This window comes from Neodiprion lecontei, chromosome 2 (assembly GCF_021901455.1).
Source record: "Neodiprion lecontei isolate iyNeoLeco1 chromosome 2, iyNeoLeco1.1, whole genome shotgun sequence".
Lineage (NCBI taxonomy): Eukaryota > Metazoa > Arthropoda > Insecta > Hymenoptera > Diprionidae > Neodiprion > Neodiprion lecontei.
Window position 1 is genome coordinate 13,279,810 of NC_060261.1, and position 17,573 is coordinate 13,297,382.

Here is a 17,573-nt window from a genome sequence, read left to right on the forward strand (position 1 = left end):
GTGGGTGTATTACAATGCACGCATTTTCGCTTTTAGCGTGTTTTGTGCGGTAGCCAATCTTCATGTGTAATTGACACGTGCTTCATATTTGTCTCAATTATAAATAGGTAGATAGACAACTGATTTATATTTTTCGAATAGTTATTACCTTGAAATTAATTGCAATTATTACTACTATTATTAAAAAATGCACATCAGAATTTTTTTAATACTAGTAGAAAGAAAATGACGGCAATCAAGGGTATTATTAATATTACGAAATTGATTTTTACGAATTCCCAACAAATCTCATAGTTAATCTGTCCAAATTATATTCTATGACAAAATGCCAAATGCATCAAGTGGATTTTTTTTTTTTTGTTGCACTTAACCTCTGTATATTAACCTAATTTAATACATGATATTTATCTCACGTCACAGGAACTGAAGCCTCGTTGGCGATCTGAGAACGAAGATAGTCATTCTCACGTTCTCGGATAATTGAAATCTCACCGTAATCCCGAAAACGTCACGGGCGAAATTACTATCTCTGCAATTGACTGATTCCCAACTTCGCCAGGGTTTATTTTTCAATAGCGAAGTCCATTTTCAATAAACTCTTTTCACCGTACGAGCACAAAGCAGTTGCAGAAAATTTCTCTCTTCGTGTTAGCCAAAAACGGTGCGCTGTCACCCGGTGTATTGCTTTGAAGTTGACGCCCCGTCTTTGCTGGTGCTCGGCTCGGCTGTAAAAGAAACATGAAATAAACAGGATTTTAGAATCTGCCGATAATGAATAATAAGCTGACATTTAACTGTATTTGTTCCCTAAAAATCTCTAATTGTTCTCAGTAATCTATCCCAGTTTTTCATAAAGCGGTGCCGTGAAAATATATGCAGAAACAACAGAACTCTGATAAAATTCTAATAAAATGACCTCCCTCTCCCGCCCCCCCCCCCCCCTCCCTTCACACCTCAGAAAAACTAAATAAAGTTGTAACCATTTGCACGGAATCCTCTGACCCTTTGTATTCGTGCAATTTCGCTACGATCGAGGCTCAAACGATCAGCTGATTGCTCAGGGTGCCGCCATATTGTATTTGTGGATTCTGCTACCTTGCTTTGTTTCCGTCGTCAGTGCCTCCAGCCGAGATGGTAGATCGGCTGTATCCGTGTCTGCATGATGCCCCAGGATATCGGGCAGTGCATTTCTGCGTCCGGTTCTTCCAGTCGATAGAAACTGCTTAGAAGTTTCTCCATTCGGTACGGCACCGGGACTCACTGCTCCGCTACTGACTCCATCGGAGGCGACGCTTTGGGCCTCTTGATCTGACTTCGGTTGTTTCCTCGGTTGCATTTTCAGAACTAAAAATGCAGAGTTTGAAGTTTATTTGATTCGTAATTTTTTTTTTTTCATTAACATATCTGCTGCCGGTACTGGTGAAAATTTTTACAAAATTGTGTCACTCGTTGCAAACAAATGGTTTACTATTTTTTAGAGATTTATTAGTAATTGAAGCAGAATTCAAATTTATTTCCCCCGCTTATTTCGCGCTTCATGAGTCGCGGTCCCGATATAATATTTAATTTCAGATGAGTTGTTTGTTTGGCATTTTTTTTTGGCTATATAGGATCTGTCGAATATTACTTTGAAATTTAACCACAATTTTATTGACTGCTTTGACAAGTTTCGATTCGTAACATGTTTCGGGGTATTTGAAAAAAGTTAGGTTTTCGTCGTATTTCAGAAATGAGAACTGGCTAATTTTGCGATAACTGTAAACACATCTTAAAGAATGAAAACTTCAACTTTTCAATACCGGTGAACATGCAATTTATGTTTTACTAAAATGAGCTGAATTGTTCTAAGGACAAATTAAAGAATTCTATCTCATTATTTGAAACATAGTGATTTGTTTTAGGTATGACAGACTGCAGCCAAGCTGAAAAATAACCAACCAAAATTACGTATCATAAGCGCGCCAAGATGTACTGAATAACAAATACAATGCAAACATTCAATCGTGCTGTTCAGACATTTTATCTCTCACCAAATTCACGATAAGCAGAATTACAGAAGCAGGCAATAATCCCTAATGTATAAGGCGGTAATTTTCGATCATAAAATCGTTCGAATAAATTCACAGTAATTATTCAAAGCTTGTTACTAACGAAACTGAAAAGAACGTGAAACCTGCCCAAGTTCAAATTTAAGAAATTATTTTTTTACGCTTTTCAACTTACCTCATATAATATTGCTAAACTAAAAAAAAAAAACAAAGATCTAAAACTTGTTACGGGTCAGTTTTTTTGGTTTATGAGAAATTTGTTGCAAAATCGTTAAAGTTTTCGCGATGTAAATAAGTAATTGCCTTAACCCTATTTTGTGGACGTCAGACGCGGCACTTGTTCAGCTTATTGATTGATTATAATTTATTCTAGACGTAGCTGAGCCGACTTGACGAACAGTCCTGCAATTGCAGGAAAGCTATTATTACAAAAGGTGTTAAAATAACATTCGTTAAAAACTTTATTTCGATTTGTCAGACGTAAACAAACATGGAGCACAAAATTGATGAAAGGTATAATGAATTCAAAGAAGCAATTTAAGTTTAGCCGAGCTGCATTTGATCAGAACAATCTCTTCTTGTGACACCGAAACAAATTTTTCATCGCTGATGTCAACTAATTACTGTCCAATTAGTAAAACCCTCGGAGATCACAAAATTTATAAATTTTGTGCAATTTTCATGACAGATATGATAATTCGTTGTTTCTATAATTCTTTGACCAAGCGATTATCGCTATAAGCTAGATACTACAGCAGCAATGCGTCTTTAATTTCGCACCTCGTATCGTATCGCACGTGACATACTATATATATACCTATAAGCAGTGTATTCGTGGATTCAGCTGAGCTAGCCGTTCCATGCGATATTTTTCCTCAAAGGAAATCAATATTACGAGTGCAGTGCTGACCCATATCCATATGCCAGATACTTGACAATACCGTTAAGCTATGAGGCTAAAGTTATTAACGTTAACGTAACGAAACATTAGGTGAAAAAATCATAAATGCGTAATTTTAAAATGAGTTGGTTCAACGAGTTGGTTTTTCAAAATAAGAGCACGTTTTGTTTATCAAGGTTTACTTTTCACACATTCCTAAAGGTGCGAAGTAACAATTTTTCCTAAACATGCATCGTTACAGTAACGTTCCTAACTTCATGCTCGTGTCAGATTCTGTTTGTCTGTATGCCTTCAGGCTAACGCCATAAAGCATTGGAGCTTCAATGGGTAAACAATATGCTACGAATGATTTCTCATATCCAGAAAAATACTCAATATTACAGAACCATTGATGCAATATTTACATATTGTGATCATTCAACTTGCAACGTTTCAAGAATATTGCTGATTAATGCGTGCACTCGAAGCAATATACAAATATTGCAGCAGCGTTTAAGCGGTTTTTTTTTTTTTTTATTTGCGATCAAAACATTACGTACATATTGCAGTAATATTATGATGTTAAGTGTTTATACTTTACATTGAACTTGGAATCTAAAATACTTTTATACTGAACAATTTATTTCGAATATTTCAAATCATGTACAGTTACATGTACTACAATATTTTCAGGATATTGCGTGATTTGTGGAATGTCACGTGAAAAAAAAAATACCATTTGATTTAAGTGAATTAAAATATATACATATATATATATACACAGTAGAGTGTTTCAAAAAAACCGACCATTTTTTTTTTTTCGAAGAACATTGAAAAATCTTCCGAGTGTCCCTCAAAAATGATCTCGGTAAAATATGAGCTCTTAATATTGATATTTAGAGGTGGCGATTCTCAATTTTCTATTTCCTATATAAATAATATAGGAAAAAATTTTTAAAAAATTTAGAATTTTCTTGCTCGAAAACGAATCAGTGTGAAGATATAAACAAAACACATTCTTGTAGGAAATTTTACGCGTTTTGTTTATATCTTCACTCTGATTCATTTTCGAGTAATAAAATTCTAAATTTTAAAAAAAATTTTTCCCATGTTATTTAAATGAGAAATAGAAAATTGAGAATCGCCACCACTAAATATCAATATCAAGAGCTCATATTTTACCGAGGTCATTTTCGAGGGACACTCGGAAGATTTTTCAATGTTCTTCGAAAAAAAAAAAATAGTCGGTTTTTTTGAAACACTCTAATATATACTGATACTTTTTAACGTTTCCTTTTTTTAAATTCTGTCTAAACACTTTCGATATTTCAAAAAGAAAGACTTATTCTCTACCAAAAAACCCATAATTCCTCATTTCCAATACACGAGATGCTTCGTCTTTATCTCTCTTCTTCTCTTTCATCTCACAGTTGTTGACGCGAATTCGTTTCAAAACTAACAATATTTATCGGTTTGCTTATTGTACGGTGTACATACAAAAAAAAAATATATATATATATATATATATATTAGAGAGTATTCATTCTTTTGCACGCTGAGAGAAAAGAGCGAGTACGTAATTATTGGTCTTATTAAAATATATTATTAATTATATGTATGTTATAGACGGTGAATAGCTGTCACGAGCAATGCATGTACGAGGTTGAATAAAATGATGATCAAACAAAGAAGCTTATAATGTATAATATGCCTGAAACCTGTGCAGTAATGTTAATATAATATTAATTATGTTAATATTAGTTATGTTATATTGTCCAACATGCGAGTATGAAGTTTATTGTAGATAAATGTAGAATATACATATAACTGGTGGTAGTCCAAATGAACGTGGACAAAGTTTGACCCCGACCCCCATCGAATTGGTCGTCAATTTATTTCCTACTTCTACTCCACCAAATACAATATTATCCTCCGTAACTCGAGAACTGTGAATTTGGAAAAAAAGTCGCGAAGGGTGAAAAGTTGTGTTTTTTTTTCTGAATTGGTCGAAACCAATTTATTCAGAATTATCTGGAAATCGTAAGTTATCGTTTTAAACGAAAAACGCACAAAAGTCAAAGAAAAGTTACGCTAAATGTTAAAAATCTAGTACAATTTTAACATTTCGCTATAACGTTTCTACGAGCCACTTTTCATGTCATAACATGCACATTGATCTGCAAACAGAAGCGTAGCTTCAAAACGACGTCCGGGCCCATTTTGGGTCGAAGTAAGAAAGTTTACTTTTCAGTTAAAGATAATTCAGAAAAAGTATAAAATTTTTCGAGAACGCAGTGCTTGAGTCAAATCAAATTTTGTGCATTTTTAGTTGAAAACGACGACTTTGAATTCAAAAAAATTCTGAAAAAATCATTTTCGACTAATTCAGAAAAAAAAAACAATTTTCATATCCGTTACAACTCTTCTTCGAAAATTCACAGTTTTCGAGTAATGGAAAATGGATCTTAAATACCTGCTCCTAAGGGGGAGGTGGAAAAAAGATTGTAAAAATTAGAAAATTTATATCTGCTGGAGTAGAATTAGGAAATAAATCGACGATCAATTCGGGGGAGGGAGGTCAGACCTTGTTCAAGTTCATTCGGACCACCCCGTGTACGTAAAAAACATATATAGAAAATAATGTGAACGTGTATAAGAATAATATGTAATATTATAAACGCGTGGGTTAAATATAACTATAGGTATATTGCCGTATATATATAATGGGTTAGTAATTAGCATTCCAGATATAGCCATATTAATTATATATTATACGTCATAACGGATGAAATATGCAAGCATGGGGAGGAGGGGGGGAAATGGGAGTTTAGAATGGAGCTTCGGGATGAGAAGAGTACCTTGGGAACGGTTCAGTCGCCTTTGAGGCCTGCAACACTTCCTCGACCTTGACTTGACGCGCGTTGCATTTGCGTGAACCTTCGCCGATCCGGCAGCGTCATGGCGTTGTTGCAGCTGCTTCACCTGCTCAACCGCATATTACAACCAGTTTACGTACTCTGTTCTCCTCCTAGTTTCTTCTTCCTTAACGCTATAACTTCGCACGACTTGTAGTTCTCATATTTTATCCGAAGATACATACTCTCGGCATTTTTTGACTTTACCGAATATGGCGATCGAGCATCGAGACAGGAAAGTTCCTTTTTGTTTATAGAAATACGTGATCGTAATAGAAAGATCTTTCGTAAAACACCGTCGACCTGTGTTTACTTCTTGATCAAATATAGCGATCAAACAGCGCGATCAAGAATCGCATGAAAAGTGTTATTTTTATTCGAGAAAGTTGTGTTGTTCGATTTCAGAAAAACGTGACCAAAACAACTATTTTTGATATCACGTGAAACTACATTAGTGTTGGTGTTGCGAAAATGTTTCTCTCGCCATGTTAAGTTAATTTAGCAAAAATTACCGTTGTTGTACCTAGATAGTCACAATCAATGAACCCGAATTATAATCAATTAACATTTTTATGAACCTATTTGCATTAATTAACGAACGTTGAATTCATTTATTGGCAAACCTATTTCTGTACAGAATCGACTTTAATGTATATTCATAGGAAACAAAGTCAAGTTCATTTATTTACAATTAGTTAAGAAAACTTTTTACGGTCTACTTGCATCTACTATAACAACCCAAAAATTAATTTTGTTATTTTTACATTGAATTTAATTACTCTTTATGTGGTCGATGAGAAGCAAGTTTTTATTCGAGTTCAAGATTCAGATGATCAACGAGCGCTAGCCAAAAGTCATTTACCCGGTTGGTCTAGTTCTGTAAATTACGTAAGACGCCGTCGAGTCATTTCGAAAACTGCCCGACATTTTTTGATCAATTATATGATACAAAATATGAAACGGCACTCGGTGACGAAATTGCAAATATTTCAGTGTCGTGACACGGTTTTTCTAAGTGAATTAATTTCATAAAGTACAATGTTTTGTTTAATAATTTTTTCGTCCAGGTCCCTTCCATTACTGCACAATTCTTTCTTTCTGACTGTGAATTCTATACTAAACTGCAATGGTCTTACCAAGGTAAACAAGTTTCTTGCCGCAGTTGCATGCAACGCCTTATAAGGATAAGGCACTTGGAGAACAACACAAAGGAAACTTGCAGCAATATTATACGATCAATCTTTAAGAGATACATAATGTATCTAAATTATTCACGATATTTATTGATTTAAGATATTAAAAAAATAGAGAAGAAACTTTATATGAATCACTTGGTGATTTCTCTTTTTTTTTTAAACAATTAAAGTTTATCTAACCTCATCTGGGTCAATTCTGAAATCTCAAGAAGCCGTATTAAAAAACTCACGATGAATATAGCGTAGATATTCCTAAAGCTCTTAGTTATTTATGTTTCGACGTGAAAATTTGACGTCGAACGTCGAATGATATTAACCAAGCTGAAATAATCTCTTCGACGGATGTAAATGAATTAAAATTATGACAGATCGTTGGTCGCTTGTTCGGTGGCAATTGATATTATCTGCAGAAATGTCGGAAAACTGGACGTATAGATGATAATTATTATTGCAATTTTGTCGCGTATAATTTACCACATTAATTTCCATAGCTGTAATTTTTGCCATCTGCTCTGTGCTCAAGACAGCCAAGTCCACTCCCGCTGTTTGTCTTCTAACTAGTTGTTAGATATCTTGAAAACTCATGTGGTTTTATTAGAAAATGTTTCCAAGCGAAAGCTATGCGGTTTTGAAGTAGAAGACAAAACGGCAACACGTTGTTTGTGGGAGAAACGTGTAACTGTTTTCGTGGCGAATTCACGCATTTTCGAATTTTGTCACTCCAACGATTTCCAGTAGAGTTGCAATGCTGCAATGATCAGAGGAAACGGAACTTGAATGTCAATACATGGCCATTTTTATGTTTTGGATTAAAATTTTGACATTGCAATAACTTTTCGAAAAAAAAAAAAATCAAATGAGCCCCCTTCACAATTTCTCTTCTCCGAAACCATCAATATAGCCATGTTTTGGATATCAGGGTTCAGTTTCCAAGGATATTTGGAGGGCTGTAAATCCATCGGAATGACAAAATTGAAAAACATCTAAATTCGTCACGATGACCGTTACATTCAAAAATTGTTCTCGCTTCAATTTTACGGAACCGTACAACTGATTTTGTGTCCCCCGTAAAATCCATTACACAACTTTTGTCGGACACATTTTTCAGTAAATCTATCATAGTTTGTCAGACATTTGACCGATTCGATTAATTGAAATGAGTATTCAATTAATATATGTACATATATGAAGCTGCGATAATTCCGGTATACAAGGTAAAAAAAAAAGAAACTAGTGAATCACCGTCGACGATTTCTACCTTGCCGACGGTGAACTTAGACGACACAAAGAGATGAAACGAAGGCAATAATGAACATGAAACACTGCTGAAGCCCCGCCGTCGGGGTCGAAGCAAAGCGAATAAGGAATAAATTTTTGACAGAGAGAGAGAGATCGGCGAATATTTCATGGGTTTATGCCAATAGCTCTACTCAAACCTATTAACAAGTAACGACGACCATCAACAAGAGCAACAACGACGTCTACACCGAACGAAAAGTTGCATGAATGTATATTACATACACGATAATAAACAGACACAAATGCATGTAAAAACGATAGCCGCGTGACGCGCATTGAGGTAAATAATCGAGAGAGTATAAGCGGCAAGCTGCAGGCTATGAGTTTATTACGTGTCCCGGTTCAGCCGCGTCAGGGGTCGAAGTAGGAACGAGCGAAGGAACGATCAACTCACTCACCATTGATAACGTCTTCCGGTGATTGAATATCAGGCCGCGGTAGCAGCAGCAGTAGCAGCAATAGCAGCAGGGGGGAGGGAGACGAGGAGGAGGATAAGAGAAGAAGCGAAGGGAAGACTTGATGTTTCGGCGTGGGTGCAATGCGATCGCCCGTTCCGACTAACTTCACTCTGACAACAAGCTCCAGGGCGACGACGTGAGCAGCCGCCGTCGATATTGGCCGCCGAGCGAGTTCCGCCGACACAACAGTTTTCGAAAACAACAAAACCGGCTCATGTCACCGTCGCCGAACGCATTGTTTCGCCGCGTTTGCTTTCTGACAGCGCGGGTAATAACACCTATCAGGTCAACGGGTCTCAGCGGCACATGACCACGACACTTGCCCGCCGCCGTCGGCCGACATCTTGGTTTTTTAACACCCATCGCTCGCCGAATTGCTCACGAAATTCCTCCTGCTGCGACGCTCGCCGTGTTCGCAATCCCGAAGCCCTCCGAGTTCAGCCGATGAGTCCCGATTCGCGAGCATCATGTCAAGCACTCGATTCGAATTCGCTTGTTTCGCTTTTTACCGTTTTCACCTCTCATCTATCTGCTCTCATTGTCAGACACAACGCGCGGACAAGTCCCGATGTCGTTCTCCCGAGCTCCGGCAATGGGATAATTTGTAATATGGCAGTAACCGTCTGATGCAGCTATCTCGGAAAGAACTTTTTGATTTAGAATTTTTTGTTGTATCAGATGATTCAAGAACCTTTAGAAAACTTCTGAACACATGTCGGTTTTCTACGTGAATTGACTGCAGGGGTTTTCTATTGGATATAAAAAAATTTTGAAATCATTTTTTACACAGTGCACGCTAAATAAATATTAGTCAAATTCACTGTTATTTTTCACGAGACGTAACTACCTTGATGTCTTACAAAATATTCTCAAATCTCGCAAAATCTTTTAAGTCCTGTGATGATTAAAATCTTTTTAAGTACCGTGACGTTTTTAAAATCTGCATTATGAACTCTCACCAATATCTCATAGCGAATCTGACTAGCCGGGCTACCTCCGATTCTTCGTTAGCTTGCATTTATTAATTTCTCATCAAATATTATACTAATTTTTGTCATTTTATCACAAAGTGCAAAATACGTTGTAATCAAGTTATGCATTTTCAGTACTTGATCACTTACAAACGCGCCTGTTAAAAATATCATTGGAATGAATATACCAAGTCTTAACGGTGAGAAAGCGTCGGATGCATTGCGCCTGTGCAAATATTTCATCCACAATTACTTTTTGGTACGGTTTCACAGTACTATGAGAATCACTGCATGAACTGCAGATCGTATAAGAGATGACGATATATGTAGCCTCGAATGTGCAGATGATGCAGTTCTTTTCACAATACCGAAAGTCCGTATCGAGAAACAATTGAAAGTATAAAATGAACACACGCGGAATATATCCTTACACCATTTCTCGTTGCTAGGAATTTACTTCATAATTGACCCTGTTTAATGAACACAGTAAAAGTTGTCCATGTTGGGGGGGGGGGTTTAGATATTATTTTAGCAGCGACAACGTAAACGAACCAAGTGTCCGTATGCGGGAGGCGAAATCAAAATCTTCAAAAAAAACGCATGTATTTGTTAAATGTCCTTCAAAAATCGTCAAAGTCTCGGGAAGTCTTATGTGAAGTAGAATGAATTCTTATGTTGCATGAGAACCGTGAAATTTGATGTCTCTGAAATTTGATGATTCTGTTGGAGGTGTGCGAAAAAAATTATTGAGATCAGCGGTGCAACTGCTATAAAATTTTACTAGTTTTAAAACACTGGCTCGCTAAGGATTTAAGCGGGGTAAGCGGTTTTTGTGCTTGTGCGCTCCCTTACTCGTGTTTTACCAGGTGATATAGTTGTAGGCTTCACGGTATACAGAATGAACACTGCCTTTGTGCATGTGACGCAAACCGAATCTGCCCGTAAGATTTTTTCAATATAATGCTACAAATCACGTTTACACATGCATATAAGTCTAACGTATTGTGATTTTATGACAATAAATTTCGTCAAATAATTCCACAGAACAATCAGCTAAGTGCTGAAAGATTTTAAACACTACGCACAGCAATTTTGGCTCTAATTGAACGACGTTATTGTCATGTATTCCTATGTATACAATGCCAGCCACTCACCAATTGCAATTTGTTGATCGTGGTCGTTCGGTTTTTTTTTCCGATTCAAAATGATATCTGAAGCATGCATATTGGTTTGATAGTACAAAACATGACGTTTTCAATAATCAAACTTGTAAACTTGAAAATTAGTCCGGAAGGTCAAAAGTCATCAGGTCAAAGACCTGGACAGCCAGAACTACGGAGCGCTCGTCCTGGCAGTCTAGTTTCACCAGTTAGCGGACCTGGAGAGCAGGAACCACGGAGCACTTGTCCTGGAAGTCGAGTTTCATCATGAAGCGGACCTGTAGCGCAGAAACTACGCAGCGCTTGGTCAAAAGTCACCAGGTCAAGAACCTGGACAGCCAGAACTACGGAAAATTAGTCCTGAAGGTCCAAAGTCACCAGGTCAAAGACCTGAACAGCCAGAACTACGGAGCGCTTGTTCTGGAAGTCGAGTTTCACCACGTAGCGTATCTGCTCCGCAAGAACCACGAAACGCTTGTCCTGGAAGTTAAATTTCACCAGTTAGCGGACCCGGAGCGCAGGAACTACGAACCGCTTGTCCCTGAAGTCGAGTTTCACCAGGTGCTGGACCTAGAGCATAAAAACTACGGAGCGCTTGTCCCGGAAGTCGAGTTTCACCAGGTAGTGGACCTGGAGCATAAAAACTACGGAGCGCTTGTCCTGAAAGTCGAATTGTACCAGGAAGCGGACCCGGAGCGCAGGATCCAGGAGGTAGAGAACCCGGTACTCGAAATCTGCGGAGCGCGATTCTTCTACGTCCACTCTACTGCGCGGTTGTTTCCAGACTGAGAAATTCGGCTAGCTGATTTTCGTCGTCGACGATTACTATAGATCGATGACGTCTAGAGAAAAAAAAATTTTGGGTGACATCACTTTCTGAACATCCGAAATCCAAACTTTGGTTTCGAACTTTAATACTATGTATGATATGATTGGGAAATATTCACCAATGCAGATGAACAGGTGGGTTCACAAGGTGAACCGTGTATTGTTATTATGTACTTGAGTTGATCATAGATGGCAACGATTTATATCCATATTTCCGTTTATGCTTGCAATATGTGTAATTGACTCCAGTAATTTTTAACTTCCTATTTTTCTGTTTGCAGAGAGAAAAGGAAGTTATTGTAATCACCCCGGAAATGAAAACTTGAGTTTTCACTAGAACTCGACGTTTCGAAATTTAGAGAATTACCTCCAATCATTTTCAGATGGTCATCTGTATGTACCTATGTACGTATGTGATGAATGTTTTTGTCCGATGATATGTCGAAAACGAGATGCCGGATTTCAATGATCTTGGTGTCAATCGACGCAGCTTTTCCAAACTTAAAAACGATTAGATTTTGCCAAAGGGCTTTGATTGGTTCCTTATTTCTTCTATTATTTAAATAACAAAATTCCAAAAAATCAAATAAAAATAATTTATATTTTGAGAATGGATTGATGGATTTTAATAAAAATTGGTGCGGTGAGATTTTCTCGATGGCTGATCATGAATCTAAAGTCAGATCGCGAAATCCAAAATAGCGATCCAATATGGTGAAAAAAAATTTCAAAAATTTTCGGTTTTGGTAGAAATTGGTAGGCGGAATATTTTTGGGTTATTGATAACGACGCCAAGGTCAGACTTCCAAAATTTATAATGGAGGATCAATTGTAGTGATTCAAAATGAAACAAAAACCGTGATATTTTCATATAATATGGTATCTGAGGGCTTTAAAATCGTTAATCACAAATCCGAATATGTAGTTCCAAATTCGAATTGGATATCTTTTTTTTCTGTATGAACTTGGAATCTACAGCGTGAGAACGGGAAGTACAAGGGGTCTAAAGCCGCTTGTTTTGTTTCAAAACCAAAACCCAGGCCACGTAATGATACGCCTTTTTGTGAGTTGAAAATTTAATGTGCGGATGAAATTTATACAGTCAAGGTACCAATTTTGCACGGAAAATATATGTGTAATGTATTACAAAACCATATGCATATGCATAAGTCTTACTAAGAAAAAGAAACGTTTATACTGATTGAAATCTGGCTTGACTCTAGTGATTGAGAATGAAGTACCAAATATCAATCACGAGAGCTGCGATCGTGACTCAGTTGGCCGTTTGTTAAACTTAATTTTGTTGATTGGAAACTTGCACGAGTACAAGAAAAGTAAAGTTACACGATTTGTCAAAAGTCACATCATTAATTGTAGTTGAAGAATTTTTACCCAGTTTTAAGTTTTCGGTTTCAGTTTGGTAATCAGATGCAAGTTTGCTGAAACGTTACACATTGCAATCAAAAATAAACTTATCTATTTATTCTACCAATTCGTATGATATTCACGCAATGTACGTGATTTTAGCTGACGTATTCCCCTCGGTGTGATCGGAAAGAAACTTGCTCAATATTTATAGGCAACGACCATCACTTGCGTAACGCGTACGCACAACGAATACAACGAATATGTCATTGAACTGTTTAATTATTAATTACTGTGGGCATTTGTGTTGATGTATTGGCAAAATTTTGTTGGATTAAAGATTTGCCGAATACGTAAACGATCTAAAAACCTGATAAATAATCCATACGGCTAGCTATGAAGATGATTAATCTCCGAATGTTTAAAGAACTGAGCATAATTTATGAACCCATCAGAACTAACTACCGAGAATTTGTAGACTTGCGTTTATTTATACCTCACGGGAATCAAAATTGACGCACACAAATCTGAAATAGAATGTATCATTTCCCTGACGCATTCCCATTTTTTTGAATTTTATACGATTCAGGCAAGAATCGAAAGAATCTGCACCAAAGATTGTTTCAAATTTGACCTTTCGGATATTTGACACAATCAATTGGTTTGGAGAATTGATTGATGGCAAATTTAAGTCGTTCTTTTCACGCATTCGAATGTACTTTCGGCGCAAAAATTTACGTAAGTGACCTATTATACAAATTTTATGCCTACATTTAGAATTTCGCAATCTGATGACGTCTGCAGATATGAAAATAACTCAGGACTTGGGAAAAATTACCATACTAGCAAAAAAAAAGGCCAAATTCATACAGTTATCGGTAAAATTCCATGCTGTTTATAAATTCTATGAGTTTGTTTTTATTTTGTTACGATTTCAGGTAAGAAAAAAAATTTTCCCAAGTTATTACTGAAAAAAAGTAATACCATTAGTAACTTCAAGCATGTAACATACGAAAGATAGGAACATTTTTTGTTTTTCAGGCAGTGCTTGATAACTGTATTGCAAAATCCGTTCACAAGCTTTCATGTGAACATTTTTTGGATAGGCTTGATCAGAAAATATACAAATGGCTGAAATCTGTTTATCATAACAGGTATTACGGAACGTTTTGCGCAAAGTGCAAAAGCACACAGTACGAAAATCATTGCAGATATATACCGTTATGCGATTACATGAAGGATTTATGTGATAAATATCGATTAGAAACATCGCAATATTTTATTATGCAAATTTATGAATTATAATTAGTCATCTAAGATGTAATTTCATAATTTCGATAGTATAGTTATGAAATCCCAAGCATGTACTTATCCTTACATTCAATCGTGTATACCTAGATATTTGAGTCGTATATTTTATATGACCTCGTGAAATAGAGAGAGAAAAGTTATATATGTATTAGCACCGAACGAAAAATTATTAAACCAAAAAAAAATTACGATGTAAAAGGTGAAACTGTTCGAAACGATTGGGTTATTTCATTAAAAAGATCTCTGCCCAACGTAGAAGCGGAATATAAACCGGCTATTTAGATAAAAGCCGTTTAATTACGCTGCTTGTGATTACATTGTTTTCAGGATTTGCATTCTTGAATAGATCTTTAATAGCTTACTAATATAACAATTTGACAAAAAGCTATCAAATCACCATTAGCTTGTAATAAAATTAATACAAATTATTAATGTTTGGCCAACTCATATCCCTAAACAACGGATTCCGAAAGCCCGTCAAGATTGAATTAATTAATTACCGTGAATGAGAAATCTGTGTGTATCTTTATGCCCAAATTTGATGAGACGGTCAGTATTAATGGATGAACCGAAAACGTAAACCGTAATCTAGTCTCGTCGTTAGTAAAAATTCCGTTAGACGCGGATAGAAACGTATTTTTACCAGGGGTGTCAGTCGACTAAACTACAGGCAACCCGCCGCAATTTAACTCACCTGATTTCCCTCTTCTTCGTGATTTTTTGCCGATCTACAGTGTTTTTATACGCTGTAACGCGTTGTGTACGTATTTACAGTAAAATGTATAAACGCCACAACCTTTCGGCTAACTTGTTTTCGGCCCGAAACGAAAATCAAAAAATATCTATTAGTCTTGCCATTCAGTTCCGAAGGATTCAGCGCGGGGGGGGGGGGTTTGAAAAAGTGAAAAAAACGTAAATTCATTGAAGTTATTTTTGCAAGAATGCTACTTATTGTATCAATGAAGGTGATCATAAAACTCAGTTAAGGGCAGTTGGGCTGATTTCTGGAGATGGGAACTTAGTCTGATACCCGAAAAACCGGAGAAACAAACTTATGGAACTTATTTTCATACGTAACATGGTAACTTGGTTACTATTCTGAATCACCAAAGCCTGACTTTCCAATTCCGGAAACCAGTCGCAGTGGTTTGATATAAAGTTTTAGGGTACTTGTAATTGGTACGACTGGTTTCATCCTTGCGAAAATAATTAGCATGAGTTTGCAATTGCCAGTTATCGATTCTATCGGATATCAAGAACCCAACTGTCGATTTATTGAAAAACATCATGAATTGATCTGAAACTGCTGTAAATAGGGCGTGTGAACATAAGTTGCATGACAAGTTCACTGATTCCCGGATTAATGGAAAATGTCATAAAAGAGATGGGGCAACCTTTATTGAATTTTATCGCTTCGGGGCTTCGACCGAACACCGATTTTGTAATGAGAATCAGCTCACCAAATGGTCAGAAATATATTCCCATTCTTTTTTTCTTAAAGCAAATCGGATTATCCGACTCTGTGTATAATTCATTAAGAGTTTCGAGAGGTTAAGATACAAAGTACGTGAAAACAGTTGAAGCAATATGGCGACGCATTGTGTAATCAGCTGATTGTTTTTGCTTCGGTTTTACCCAAATTATAAAAATATGAATGAACAGAGAACTTTTGCAGGTACCTCATTGTTTCGGTGTGAAAAATCCATTACTGACTATTATACTTGCTGGAATTCTTGTTGCTTTTTCGGTCACCAAATATATGTTGATAACAATTTTTATGCAATAAATATACGGAAATAATTTTCATGATACTTCGCAGTGTGGCAAGGTTTGCTTGTGCTTAGCGGGTGTCTTGTCGATAACTGAATACGGGAGGTCAAAAAGTAGAATAGTCGAGATATAGAAAAATCACAATGTCGGACTTAGAAGAATGTAAAAATAAAATTCGAAGAATTTATAAACGTAAATAGTCGAAGTATAGAATAGAGAAACCATGGAAAGATAAAAATATGGATAAGCCAACGTTCAGAATCGTCGGACTAACAATAAGTGTAATAGAGCCAAAATAGATGTTTGTCTAAATAAATATAGAAATATAGGAAAATATAGAAACCCTGCCTATTCCATAGTTTGGCTTAATTTTTATTTTTACTCTTCTGTATTCTGACTTCTCTATTTTTCAACTTTCAATATTTTGAAATTCCATGAATTAAACTTTTGCAACTCTGAAAATGCAGTAACGTAAATCATCTATTAATTTTGCGACCATTTTACTTTTTGATTTCCATCCCTGCATAGTGTACATATTATAATTTATAATAGATAATAATTGAGAATATGCCCTGCCCCAATATTGCTTATAGCAACATTTTGCATGATTGCTGTTCGTCTGCTGCCAAATTCGCACGTATGTGTGAATGTATGAAAAATTGGTTGAACTCATCATTCATCAGACTTTATCAGCAAATGAAAATTGAAATATTCCCGTGAAAACAACAGCTATAATTGAACGACGGTCGGTTCGCATAGTTGCTATTTACCGCAGTTTCAATACTTATACACAAATGTTCAATATTGTACATTATTGCAATTTTATACATAACTCGCAAATGTCTAAACTTCTCGATACCTGCCGATAGAAACAGCTTATCTCTTCAGCTACGTTATAAACATTTTGTCTCATCAGTCCCATTTTCCTTATCGTTGGTGGTTTCGTTACAATCATCTTATCAGTGTTGCTGGCAATTTTACCTGTTTGGACCCTGTCCAAAGTAAAATTTGATAAATGATTATAAATCGGGTATGAAATCCATATGGATGAAATCGTATCGAAGCATCTCTTACATGTATGACCCTTATATGCTTGCGAGTGAGTGCGATAGTGGAAATTTTTTTGTCCGACGAGTTATGAGGCGTATAATAGCGATGCATGATACTTAGGAGGCTGGGATTTACAAAGCATATATCATACACATTTTGGTAATGTTTATTTACATTCATTATTTATGTGATTACTACACCTATTTGGACAAATATTTTTTACAAATAATGATAAATTTGACATACAAATTGGTAATTTATAAAGTAAAGTGAAATTAGGCGAAATAAAATTTTTAATCGCACATTTAGAAATGTATTATAG

The 17,573-nt window shown here is 36.1% G+C and overlaps 1 protein-coding gene across 2 annotated transcripts; it reads right to left on the minus strand.

The window, feature by feature from the left end:
• Nucleotides 1-279: 279 nt before the first annotated feature.
• Nucleotides 280-9,167, minus strand: LOC107227960. Of its 2 annotated transcripts, none has more exons than XM_046731532.1 (4): nucleotides 8,737-9,167; nucleotides 5,787-5,910; nucleotides 1,096-1,344; nucleotides 280-725 (listed from the first exon to the last, which is right to left on the minus strand). In XM_046731532.1, the coding sequence occupies exons 1-4, from the start codon at nucleotides 8,737-8,739 to the stop codon at nucleotides 670-672; spliced, it is 432 nt and encodes a 143-aa protein (XP_046587488.1). In that variant the 5' UTR covers nucleotides 8,740-9,167; the 3' UTR covers nucleotides 280-669. The 2 variants fall into 2 exon arrangements, with proteins under 2 accessions (XP_046587488.1, XP_015524777.1); XM_015669291.2 differs by lacking the exon at nucleotides 8,737-9,167 and adding an exon at nucleotides 7,514-7,876.
• Between the last annotated feature and the right edge of the window lie 8,406 nt (nucleotides 9,168-17,573).